Consider the following 12,714-nt stretch of genomic DNA (forward strand, 5'->3'; position numbering starts at 1 on the left):
GCCAATCCAACAAGATTTATTTTTGCCTAGACAAACTTTATTTGTGCCTGCAGTTGGGGGCGCTCGCGCGCCGACAAAGGCCTACGTCGTCTACGAGGTTGCCGTTACTCGGTGCGGGTCACCGCTCGCCGTTGCCGGCTCGCTGGGTCCCTGCCTTTCGAGCGCCCCGAGGACCTGCTGGACGGCCCAGAGCTGTTGGCCTTGGTCTTAGCTGTTCGCGGCTGCCTCGACCCGCGGCGGGATTGTTCTTCATCTTGCTTCCTCGGGATTTTTGATGCAGTCCCACAAGACGTGCGTGTCATCTGCCGTCTTCCTCCGGCAGACCCTACACATATCGGTCGGGTATGTCTCGGGGTACATGCGATGCATCAGTCTCAGACTCGGTAGCAAACCAGTCTGGAGCTGTCTCAGTAGTACCGCTTCCGCTCGACTCAGCCTCGGGGGGAGTTGGAAGCGTCGTCCGAGCCAGGCGGTAGGCCTTCGTGATGTCGTTGCAGTCCGTCATGCGTTCCTTGGCTCCGAACCACGTCGGACGGTCTGTCGTCGGACGGTCTGACTGTAGGCAATACCATTCGCATTAAAAGCAAACAAATGATCGCATGCCAACGAGGAGAGCGCCGTTGGTTACGTAAATTTGACGTAAGGAAGTTCCAATAAACCAGATTGGAAGAGTTTTACGTTATAGGGCCTCAGGAGACATTGCCAGTGGTCATCGTGGCTGGTCTTTTTCTTCGTCTAGCTAATCTTCTCTTGCAAGGGTCTGCGCCCCGCGGGCCATCCTTGCACCCTGAAGCTTGTCCACTGGTCGATGGTCTAGGGCGACGTTGGAGTTGTCGTCACATATTGGACTTGGTTCCTGGTTTTAACGGAATGTCCAGTACATGAAACCAGAAGAACGTGCATCAGATGCGCCGTCGTGACTGTGAAGAATCAGGCACCGCGAAAGGGCCGAGATAAAAAAAATATGAAGATTCCACGCAGTTCGAGAATCGGGGTATGCGAAGCTTGCTTCGTGCAATACGAGAGTGGTGAGGTGACGTTCCTCTTAAATTCAGCACTTGTGTTCGTCCACGTAGTATACAAAACACACAGTGCGACTTTCTTGCTTGCGGTGTTTTTCCGGGGCATTGTTCATAGCCTGTGAGCGAGACGGCAAGCGCTGTCATTGCCTGATACGGCACATCGCATCGTGGAAGAAAACCTAAACTTTTTTTAACTTATGGTGCTTTACAAGAGAAACCAACAATATGATTATCACGCACGCTGTATTGGAGACTACGGAATAATTTTGACAACCTGGGGTGCTTTAACGCGCACCTAAATGTAATTACGCCAGCGCTCTTGCACTTCGTCCTCGTGGAAATGTGGCCTCCGTGATCGGAATCGAGCCCGATTTATATATTGTGAGGCAACAGTTAGGACGCAGGTCTTACTTTTACTTGAGCGAGCGAACCACCCACTATAATGATGAGTATTTACAGATGAGGAATATGAGATGAACACGTAGCGCTCACACTAATTTCCCCCGCGCGCTGAAGCGCGCAGCCCGGCCGCAACTTAGACTGGCAAGCAACGCCGGACGCGAAACGTGAACAATCTCGGAACTACGGCAGCGACGGTCAGAAGTAACTTCAACGGCATTGACATGGTAGTTCACAGGGTAGTTTTGTTCTGTAATAAGGTAGGGTCCTAGAAAACTGGAGAGGAACTTCTTACACAACCCCGGGATACGAACGAGTGCCCACAGTAGTAGTTCATGTCCGGGACGAAAAGAAACGTCGTGGTGAGAGCTGCCGTAACGCTGCTGGCGGTCTTGTTGGCTGGGTTCTGTATTAAGCCGACCACGTCGTCCACATTCGTAAAGTCTTAAGCGGAACATGCTCGGACAGAAACGCCGAGGAGCTAGTTGGGACATTAAAGATCGAGGCATCGAACGTAAATGTTGGCGAAGTGCCGTAAATGAGGTAGAAAGGGGAATACCCAGTGGTTCTTTGAACAGCGGTGTTGTGAGCGAACGTCACAAATGGAAGAATAGTGTCCAAGTTGTGGTATGGTCTGATATACACAGATGTCATATTGTTACACTGCTCTGCACAATATTGCTACATGATGAGGAAGAGGAACACGAGCTGGAGGGCTGAAGAAGACGACGCTTCATTGAATGACTGGTTGTGTCAGTCATTATCAATCGTGTAAATATTATAAATATATTTTCCGGTCTTGCTTCTTCCCTCCGTCACATATTTGGTGGAGGTGCTGGGTACTACTGTGCACGACAGAGGTCCGCAGCGGACGTAGCCTGGCCACTAACAACATGACGACCGCTGGAGCCCGTGCTGGGACAGCCGCCATGCCGACAGGAGCAACCGCTACCCCAATGCCGACAGTCATCTTGTCCCAGCCCAGGCACGTTTTCCGGGACCGACAACCTTGATGTCGATGAGTGGCTCTACATGTACGAGCTTGTCAGCGCCCATAACAAGTGGGATCCAACTATTATGCTGGCAAACATAATTTTCTACCTGCAAGGCACGGCACGGGTCTGGTTTAGAAACCATGATGAAGAATTGACTAGCTGGGAGCAATGCCACGCAAAAGCTCCGCGAGTTATTCGGCAAGCCTGTTGGCCGTGAGCGAGCTGCGCAAAAGGAGCCAGACGTCGACCGAATCATACCTGACATACATCGAGGATGTTCTCGCCCTTTGCCGCAAGGTTGACGAGCGGATGTCGGAAGAAGACAAAGTGAACCACGTACGGGCATAGCGGACGACGCTTTTCATCTGCTCGTATATAAGATTTTTTTCCACCATCGACGACATCATTAATGAATGTAGACGCTTCGAAGAAGCAAAAAGTCGTCGCATCGCACACCAATTCACGCGTCTTCCAAACACAGCTGCTACGTCGTCGTGCGAGGATCTTCACTCTCCGCATCAGCCGCCAACGTCCGAGAGCCTCGTTCGTGTCGTTCGGCGAGAGATCAAAGCCGCGGAACCGGTTGGCTTCCAGACCTATGCTACCGATTCTCAACCGACAATTTCCCTCGTGCAGTCTGTCGTACGCGAAGAGTTGGCGAACCTTAGCATTGAGTCTGTCTGTTCCGTCAACCGATCGGATACCTACGCCTTCCCTACGATCCCTGCTTCGCGACGCCAGTACCTCTCTCGGCCTTTTCGCAACCCAGCTGAATGGCGAACATCCGATGACAGGCCGATTTGCTTCAACTGCCGGCGCGTTGGCCACATTTCCCGTGAGGGTCGCAATACTTGGGCGTCATCGCAATATCAGTCTGCGTTCCCGCCTTACCGCCGCTCACCAGGTACTCGACCACCACCGGAAGATTCCACAGAGCCATACTACTCTACTCAGGCATCCGCATCTACATGGCAGAGTCGTTCACCCTCACCACGACGTCCCCTGCCTCGCTCACCCACTATTCGCCGTTCTCCGGCCCCCACGTACCGGCGCTCTACGGGAAACTGACGGGTGCAGCTCCGAGGGGTGACGCTGCTAGACGGACCCGGACTGCAATACCTCTACTGACCTTACCGACGGATAGGAATTTACTTGATGTGTATGTGGATGGTGTCCCTGTTACTGTTCTGCCTGATACCGGGGCGCACATCTCTGTGATGAGCGACCAGCTTCGTCGACGGCTCACTGAAGTCCTGACACCTGCGGCGTCCTGTGTTGTGCGAGTCGCTGATGGAAGAACACTGGCCACAATAGGAATGTGTGCCGCTCGTGTGGGCGTCGCTGGCCGCCAAACATCTGTATTATTTACTGTTAGTTGAGAGTGTCCCCATGACGTTATTCTAGGCTTTGATTTTCTATCCGCTCACTCCGCGCTTATCGACTGCTCCGGTGGACTTGTTCAACTCGATTTGCCTTGCCCTGACCCACCCGAGGAAGTTCCCAGCAGACTCTGCTCAGCTGAGCACATTCGACTCCCCCCACAAGCGATGACCTGCGTCCTCCTCTCCCCCGCTCCACCTGTGCCTGACGGTGACTATATTGTTTCTCCTCTCACGGACGTCCTCCTTGCCCATCACGTTGCTCTTCCGCACACCGTCGTCACTATCACCAACAACTCCACCAGCCTTCCTCTCGTAAACTTCGGAATTGGGGACCACGTCCTCCCGCAACGCATAGCCTTGGGTACGCTGTCCTCCTCCCAAGATTACCAGTTATCAGCCTTGACTGCTGATATTACGTCGTCTACCCTTGACTCTGCATCTTCTTTGCCGGCTGTCTATCCGGAGTTAACAAACATGATTGCTCCCGATCTTCTGACACACCACGCCGACCAGCTACGCCACCTGCTTGCTTCGTTCAGCGACATTTTTGACCTGCATGGTCACCCTTTATGCCAGACCTCTCTCACGACACACTGTATTGACACCGGTGATGCACACCCTATTCACAGGCGACCATACCGCGTGTCTTTGCATGAACGACAAGTCATTCACACGGAGGTCGAAAAGATGCTCTCTCGAGGTATCGTCGAACCGTCATCCAGTCCTTGGGCGTCCCCTGTTGTTCTAGTTAAAAAGAAGGACGACACCTGGCGCTTCTGCGTGGATTACCGGCACCTCAACAAGATCACAAAGATAGACGTTTATCCTTTACCACGCATTGATGACGCCCTCGACTGCTTTCACGGTGCGAAGTACTTTTCTTCTATCGACCTTCGTTCCAGCTACTGGCAGATTGCGTCACAATATCAACTAATGTGCGATGAAATCGCTCGGTCAATACATTTGTGGGTGGTAAGCTGACGTCATCTTACGAAGTGTGTGACAGGTTCTGAGTACTTAGAAGACTGTAGACAAAAAAAAAACAACGAAAAAGAACCTTGCCTCGGTCACTCTACAGAACGCGAGGTGCTCCATGACGTAACACGATGGCTTCCAGAAAGAAAGTGGCGACGTCTGACGCCGAGACCGAGCGTAGATGAGCGGCCTCTGCGTAGAGTGTAAGGTGGTCGACAGCAGTCACATTCCATGGATTTCCTGTCGGCGTGATAGGAAGATCTCGGAAGAGGTCAATTCCAATGATGTCAAGAGGTGCCTCCGGACATGAATGGGTTGTAGCAAAGCCGGAGTTGGCTTTGTTGGTTACTGCCGCACTTGACAAAGCCTACAAGAAGCGACGTGCTTAGACACATGGGTAGAAATGACAGGCCAGGAGAAACGGCTCTGGTAAGAGTTTTTAGTTACGCTAGGGAAGTGTGCACAATTTTGCGCCGTTCCCCCCCCCCCCCCCCCACAAAAAAATAAATAAAAATAAACTCTGATAACGCTCCGGAGTACAGGGATACGTAATTAATTGCAAGTGCCGCAATTAACCATAACACTACATTTTTTTACGCATTACTTAGAACGTGCTTCTTACTTTCTCGAAATATATGCGATATGTTTAGTTTAATTCGCTGAGGACAACCGAGATACCAACTACGAATTCCTTATGACGCATGAAAATAGGGGAACATTAACGATTCATCAATTATTTGCAACTTTATAAAATTAAGTCGGTAACGTGCGTTGCGCGACACATTCAACTTAGCATCTCCGTTATTCTCACTGAATTTTAAGCTGGTGTCTTCCAGAGTAGTTTCGAGACTCCTGGAAATATTGCGGATACCGGTCGTAGGATATTGCGGAACAGTTGAATAACAATCTTTCCACATAGGCTGTAATTAACCTACTTGGTTTATGCGTTTAACGATCATCACTCACTACAGGCTTCCATTTTCAACAAAATATATACACTGCGCCTCGCATATGTTTTTGAGGAGCCTCGTGTAAGGCATTAAAATTGGATGAGAACTAGTAGTTAGTGTTTAAAAGCACATAATTAGGGTAACACAATTTATACTTTCCGTAAACATCTCATTTAAAGCGGGCCTCATTTTTTGCAAATACGAAATTGCTGCCGTTTATGGTACTTTCAGGAATATGCGATCCATAATCATCCATAATATGGGATCCCATAATCATTGACTGGGTTGGAATAACAAACCTCATCGAGAATCTAAAGGTATCTGCACCCGGCCCTGATGAAATAACTGCTCAGTTTTTGAAATGCACTGTGACCCACTCATCTATCATTTTATCTAAACTCTTTAAGCAGTCCTTAGAATGCGGTGTGCTGCCAAACGACTGGAAGGCGGGGAAGGTGGTGCCTATTCCAAAACAAGGTAATCCTTCATGCGCTATCAACTACAGACCCATTTCGTTAACCAGCATTCCCGGGAAACTTCTGGAACACATCATTTTCTCCAATCTCGTGCTATTCCTTGAATCTAACAACTTCTTTAGTAAATATCAGCATGGTTTCCGAAAAATTTTTTAATGTGAGACACAACTAGTTATGTTTACTAATGACCTGTTCTCATCTCTAGACCGAGGTTCTTTCATTGATTGTATCTTTTTAGACTTTGAAAACGCCTTTGACACAGTATGCCATCGTCTCCTTCTTTTGAAATTAAGCAGACTTAACATTGACCCCTATTTACTTAAGTGTATTGAATGCTTTCTCGACAAACGAACTCAATTCGTATCTGCTAACAATTCCGTGTCAGCAACCTGTTTTGTAACTTCTGGTGTTCCCCAAGGCTCAGTCCTTGGGCCTCTTTTATTTCTTATTTACATTAACGATTTTCCGGAGAAATTGACGTCTAACAATCGTCTTTATGCTGATGATTGTGTTATTTGTCGTGAAATAACTAACCCAGATGATTCATTTTTACTTCAATCTGACCTTAACACCACTTCTTCATGGATTAACCAGTGGTTAATGAAATTAAACGTAAAAAAATGTAAAATGATGAAATTTTCTCGTGGTAGTGCTGTTTCTACATCCTCATACAAAATTAACAACACTATTCTGTCCTCTGTCACTTCTTATAAATATTTAGGTGTTCACCATACTAACAACCTGTCGTGGCAAACTCACTTTGAGTACGTGACAAACTCCGCCAATCGAACACTAGGTTTTTTACGTCGCCATTTTTCTCGCGCGCCCTCTTCCCTCAAACTTACATTATATAAAACGCTAGTAAGATCTAAACTAGAGTATGCTTCATCAATTTGGGATCCATCTACAGCACAGCTAACATACTTACTTGAAGCCATTCAGAACCGCTCTGCACGTTTCATTGTATGCAATTATTCGCGCAGTGCCAGTGTATGTGCCATCAAAACTAGCCTTCATCTGCCAGAGCTATCATCAAGAAGGAAACTCGCCCGGTTATCACTCTTTCATAAAATGTACTATACTAACCCAGAAATAAAAAAGACCTTTTTATATCACCCCCTTACATTTCATCGCGAATCGACCACAACGTCAGGGTACAAGTACCAACTTGCCGCACAAACCTTTTCTTCAATTCATTCCTGCCCAAGACAGCATCCGAATGGAACCACCTCCCCGCCTCGGTCGCCAGCAATCCGGTTCATTTATCCTTTCAAATTGCTGTTTCTAACATTATATAATGATTCACCACTCCTCTCTGTAACGCCATCAGGCATTGAGAGTATGTTAAATAAATTAATTAATTAATTAAATAAATGGGGTAAGTTTTTAGCTGTTTCTTTTAACACCGCTATACGGGTCAGAAACGAGAGTCCTAGCAATTTTGTTTACCCTAATTACCACAACCACTTCAATATTTGCCTGCTCATGGCCCCTAACTGTCCCCACACTCTCTTAAAATATTAATTTCTTGAATATTTTTTTTGAAAAGTATGAAAACTGGCACAGAACGTTCGTGAGCGCTTATTAAGAGCTTCGCTGAACCCGCCGCGGTGGCTCAGTCAGCTCAGGCGTTGCGCTCCTGAGCACAAGATCGCGGGATCGAATCCCGGCCGCGGCGGCTGCATTTCCATGGAGGCGAAATGCAAAAACGCCCGTGTGCTTGCGTTGTAGTGCACGTTAAAGAACCCCTGGTGGTCAAAATTAATCCGGAGCCCTCCACTACGGCGTGCCTCATAATCAGAACTGGTTTTGGCACGTAAAACCCCATAAAGAAGAAGAGCTTCGCTGAGGGGAAAAAAAAAAAAGGTGCGCGTGACGCATGCATACTACGGTTCTCTGGCTCCGTTATGGGAAAATGCAAGGGAGTAATTTTGCTGGCGGACGCTAGACGGAACAGAGAGCGAAGAACTTTATTGATTTCCGGCAGATTGCTGGGCTGGACTCCCACCTAGGAGCCAGCGGGGAGACAGTGTCTCCCGGCAGCTTCATCGGCCTGCTGGATCGCCCAGAGTTGCTGGTCCAGGCCTGAACTGAGCAGCGCCGTCCGCCAACGCGCCCCAAGATCCTCATTGGAGGCCGCGACCCCAGTATTGCTAATTAATGCTGTACATGCTCATAGGATGTGATCTAGTGTGGCTCTGGTTTTACAATACTGGCATAGATTGGATGCATATAATTCGGGATATATATGGTTCATGATGACGGGGTTCGTTATGTTCGTGTTTGTAGCTGCCACCATTGAACGGACTGGGCCCGATTGAGCTTGGGGTGAGTAATGTCGCAGAATTTAGTGAGCCGATCATCCCATCCCCACACCGCCGCGGAGGAGTCCGTTCGGGTGGCTGCTTCTTCGAACGCGGCTCCGAACGTGAGACCTCGAACGACGTTGTGCGCCAACTCGCTTGGACTGAACTCCCGTTGATCTAGAGATGTGTGCGCTGGGATCCAAATGATTTGTACGCATTTGCCTGCTTCATATGTTTTGCCTGTATTAGATGATCCGCAATGCCGCGGGGGAGATTCTGCCATTGGCGTAGTTTCGCACGGCCGTTTGAGAGTCGCTGATGATATACGAGGCATTGGTGTGAGCTATCGCCAGCGCGATAGCCACTTCCTCCGCCGTTTCTACGTGTCTTGTGGCGATTGATGCACTTGCTTTGCATTGGTGTGTGCGGTCTACGGCCGCAGCTACGAAGCGGTGACGGTCCCGATAGCGTGCTGCATCGACAAAGACCGCTTCCTCGTTGTGACCAAAAATCTTAGTCATAGCTTTGGCTCTACTGACGCGTCTGCCCTCGTTGTGTTCGGGGTGCATGTTCTTGGGTATCGGTGGAACTGTGAGTTTAGTTCGAATATCGCGTGGTATGTCATGTTTGTCGCCGCATTGGGTGTGGTAAGAGATGCCGAGATTCTCGAGTATCTGGTGGCCTGGCTTAGTACTAACTTGGCTAATCGCTCGTATTGTGATATTTGTTGTGCCTCGATAAGCGCCTCGAGGGTATTGTGTAATCCCAGTTTAAGGAGGAGGTCTGTGCTGGCGTGTTGCGGCAATCCTACTGTTTGTTTATGTATTCGCCTAATGAGGCTGTTGAATTCTGCCTTTTCTGCGACGAACCATCGGTGATAGGCTGCCGCATATGTGATCTGGCTGAGTACGAATGATTGGATGAGGCGGAGGATGCTAGCCTCTTTCATGCCTTTGTGTTTATTGGTGATGCGTTTAATAAGGCGCATCGCGTTCGATACTTTTGCGTCAATGTTGCGAACTGTCTCGCCGTTTGTGCCGTGACTCTTGATGATCAGTCCTAACACTTTAATTTTATCCGCGGTTGGCATGATGCAACCGTCGCTTGTCGTGAGTGTTATATCGGCGTGTGTCTGTGCTTGGTGCTAATGTTTGGGTGGTCGGCCCTTGAGTGTAGGGCGATATAGCAGTAGCTCGGATTTCTCCGCCGAACAGGACAGTCCCGTCCCTTGCAGATACCGTTCTACTGCGTCAATAGCCTCCTGTAATGTTTGTTCTATGGATCCATCACTGCCGTCCCATACCCAGAGGGTGATATGGTCGGCATAAGCAGTGTGATGGAGTCCGGGGATTGTCTGTCGTTGTGACAGAATGCCTAGAAGGGCGAGGTTAAACAGCATGGGAGAGATCACGGAACCCTGCGGGGTGTCCTCGCTTCCCATAGTTATCTCGGACGATGTGAGCGCTCCTACGGTGATAGTGGCTGTCCTGTCTGTGAGAAAGGCTCTGATGTAATTGTACGTGCGAAGGCCCAAGTTTAGGGTGTTGATATGAATTAGGATGGTGCTGTGTGGTACGTTATCAAAGGCATTCTTAAGCTCTAGGCCGAGAATGGCCTTAGTGGAATGGCCTGTGCTGTCTATGATGTGGTGTTTCAGCTGCAGCATGGCATCCTGGGTCGAAAGATGCCTGCGGAAGCCGGTCATGGTGTGTGGAAATACGTCATTTTCTTCTAGGTAATTTCTTAATCTATCCAGGAACGTGTGTTCCATCAATTTGCCCATGCACGATGTTCAGAAGATGGGCCTAAGATTGTTAGTCTTTAGTGGTTTGCCTGGTTTAGGAATGAGGATCACCTGGGCCTTTTTCCACTGCGGGGGCAAGCTGCCGGTGGTCCAGCATCGGCTAATGTATACTGTAAGTTGCGTGATTAACTCGTCCTCAAGATTACGTAGTGTCTTGTAGGTAATAATGTCGGGACCTGGGGCAGATTTGGAGTTAAGTTGGTACAGAGCGGCGCGGATATCCGCCTCGGTGAATTCCTCGTCTAGGGTGGACAAGTCGAGAAAGTTTTTGTTCGCAGTGTAGCTTGCCTCTTCAAATCATGGGTTCGCGACCCTATGCTATCAGCGAACCATTTTGAAAAATACTTGCGGCCGAACGCTCCCTAGAGGGCACCAAAGAAGTTCCAGAGTATTAGTACCGCAGCCGTGGCCTAGTGGTAGAGCGCCCGCCTCGGCTGCGGGAGGCTATGGGTTCGATACCCACCGCCGCCGGGCACCCACTGGTTCAAATGGGTACAAGCGTGCCCCGGCCTGGCGTTCGGCTTTCTTCGGGGTCTTGCGCTTGGGAAAGGAGCCTGCGCCCTGAAGTCCCGTCGAAACCAACGTGAGCACGGAAAAAGTGATGTCTGGGCCACTCCCATGGCGGTCATTTCCCATTTGGCGCCCCGAGCACCTATGTAGGAGGGGGCTCCTTCGGGTTGAGGTCAAACACCCCTTTAATCAGTGTTTTTATTTTGACAGATAGTACTAAGTTAATATTTTTAGTTATTTACAGTAATATTACCTACGAACTCTACTTTTTAGCCGTCATGAACGCAAAATAATGTTCAGCATCATCGACCTCTCACGTGACCTCTGCCTATGACGTAGAAAAAGTTCAGTGGTCTGCGACGGCGACGCGCCCACGGCTCTTTTTTGCTGTTGGGCCTTGCGTGCAGTGTTGCCAGGTCGGACGAGGCGGTGTAGCCCAAAGCTACAGATATTGTAGCTCAAATGTAGCCAAACACAAAAAGAGCAAAAAATTTCGTAGCCAAATATAGCTATCTTTATTCGTAGTTTTATTTGTGTATACGTTTGCATATTCGACTACGGCAATCCTTTTTTGCACAACCCGTCGTAACAAAATGTCCATGTCACCGTGATGGTCAACCCTTGACATCAACAACACCGACATCATGCTTGCACACAGAACACTTCCAACGAATAGCTTCAGAGGGCGAAATCAGTGTTTTTATTTTGACAGATAGTACTAAGTTAATATTTTTAGTTATTTACAGTAATATTATCTATGAACTCTACTTTTTAGCTGTCATGAACGCAAAATAATGTTCAGCATCATCGGCCTCTCACGTGACCTCTGCCTATGACGTAGAAAAAGTTCAGTGGTCTGCGACGGCGACGCGCCCACGGCTCTTTTTTTTATGAGCCACAACCAGTCTTTCACGCTATGATATCTGGCATTATTAGTCTGATAGTCCTATCTTGTTGTTATTGTCGTTCTTCTTTAGTTAGCTTGGCCCGGGTTAGCTGGGACATACTCTATATAGTGCCCATTTTCATCAACCTGGCTATCATCTTAGGTCTCGATCACGCCAAGAACATGTGTTAAAATAAAGGGACAGACAACATGTCACTCACTGTCTGAATCAGTGCAAGCGAAGCTTTGAAAGATGACTGCGCAAAACAGAACACCAGTGTAAGAAGCGCGCGGTGGTTTTCGGCGACGAGCACGTCCCGAACACATAACTTGCTCGAAATGGTGAAAGCCGCGACGGCGTACAAATAGCAAATGTAAACGACAAATTGAGAACAGTGGTAATCCTGTGAAAACCGATTACTGCCAAAAAGCAAACTATGTTGATGTGCTATAATAATAATTGCTGGGCTTTTACGTGCCCAAACCGCGGTCTGATTAGGAGGCATGGCGCAGTGGGGGACTCCGGGTTAATTCTGAGCGCCTGTGGTTCTTTAAGGTGCACCTAAATCTAAGTACACGGGTGTTCCTGCATTTCGCCTCGATCAAAATGCGGCCGCCGTGGCCGGGAATCAAACCCGCGTCCTCAAGCCAACAACGCGACACCTCACCTGCTAAGCTAACACGGTGGTTGATGCTCATGTGGCGTGTGCACTGATGTCATCGTGTTAAACAGGTTTCGATATTAGCAAAATGAGTATCTGCATATGTGACGTTACGGGCAAACCATCTGTAAGTAAAAGCACCAGTACCCACCTTTGAGCTCGGAGTCTTGCTCCCATTTCGTTTTTATACTTTCTAGCATACTTGGCCAACTTCCCCATGCTTCGATCCTTCTCTCCTCGGAGGATCCGATCTTGAGCCCAACCTATCGAAATGAATCTCGAATGTAAGCACGAACAAAAATTAATCTCTCAGGCAAAGGAAAATTGCATTAAAGCTTTGTGGAAAC

At 48.6% G+C, this 12,714-nt stretch overlaps 1 protein-coding gene across 1 annotated transcript in view; it reads right to left on the minus strand.

The window, feature by feature from the left end:
* Positions 1-325: 325 nt before the first annotated feature.
* The window catches only part of LOC125947714 (uncharacterized), a 24,125-nt gene continuing 11,736 nt past the window's right edge, over positions 326-12,714 (minus strand). Inside the window, exon 8 of the mRNA XM_049672961.1 lies at positions 326-556. Coding sequence (XP_049528918.1) covers positions 326-556 — 231 coding nt within the window. The remainder of the gene's footprint in view (positions 557-12,714) is intronic.

The sequence above is a fragment of the Dermacentor silvarum genome, chromosome 8, assembly GCF_013339745.2.
Source record: "Dermacentor silvarum isolate Dsil-2018 chromosome 8, BIME_Dsil_1.4, whole genome shotgun sequence".
In the NCBI taxonomy this organism is placed as follows: domain Eukaryota; kingdom Metazoa; phylum Arthropoda; class Arachnida; order Ixodida; family Ixodidae; genus Dermacentor; species Dermacentor silvarum.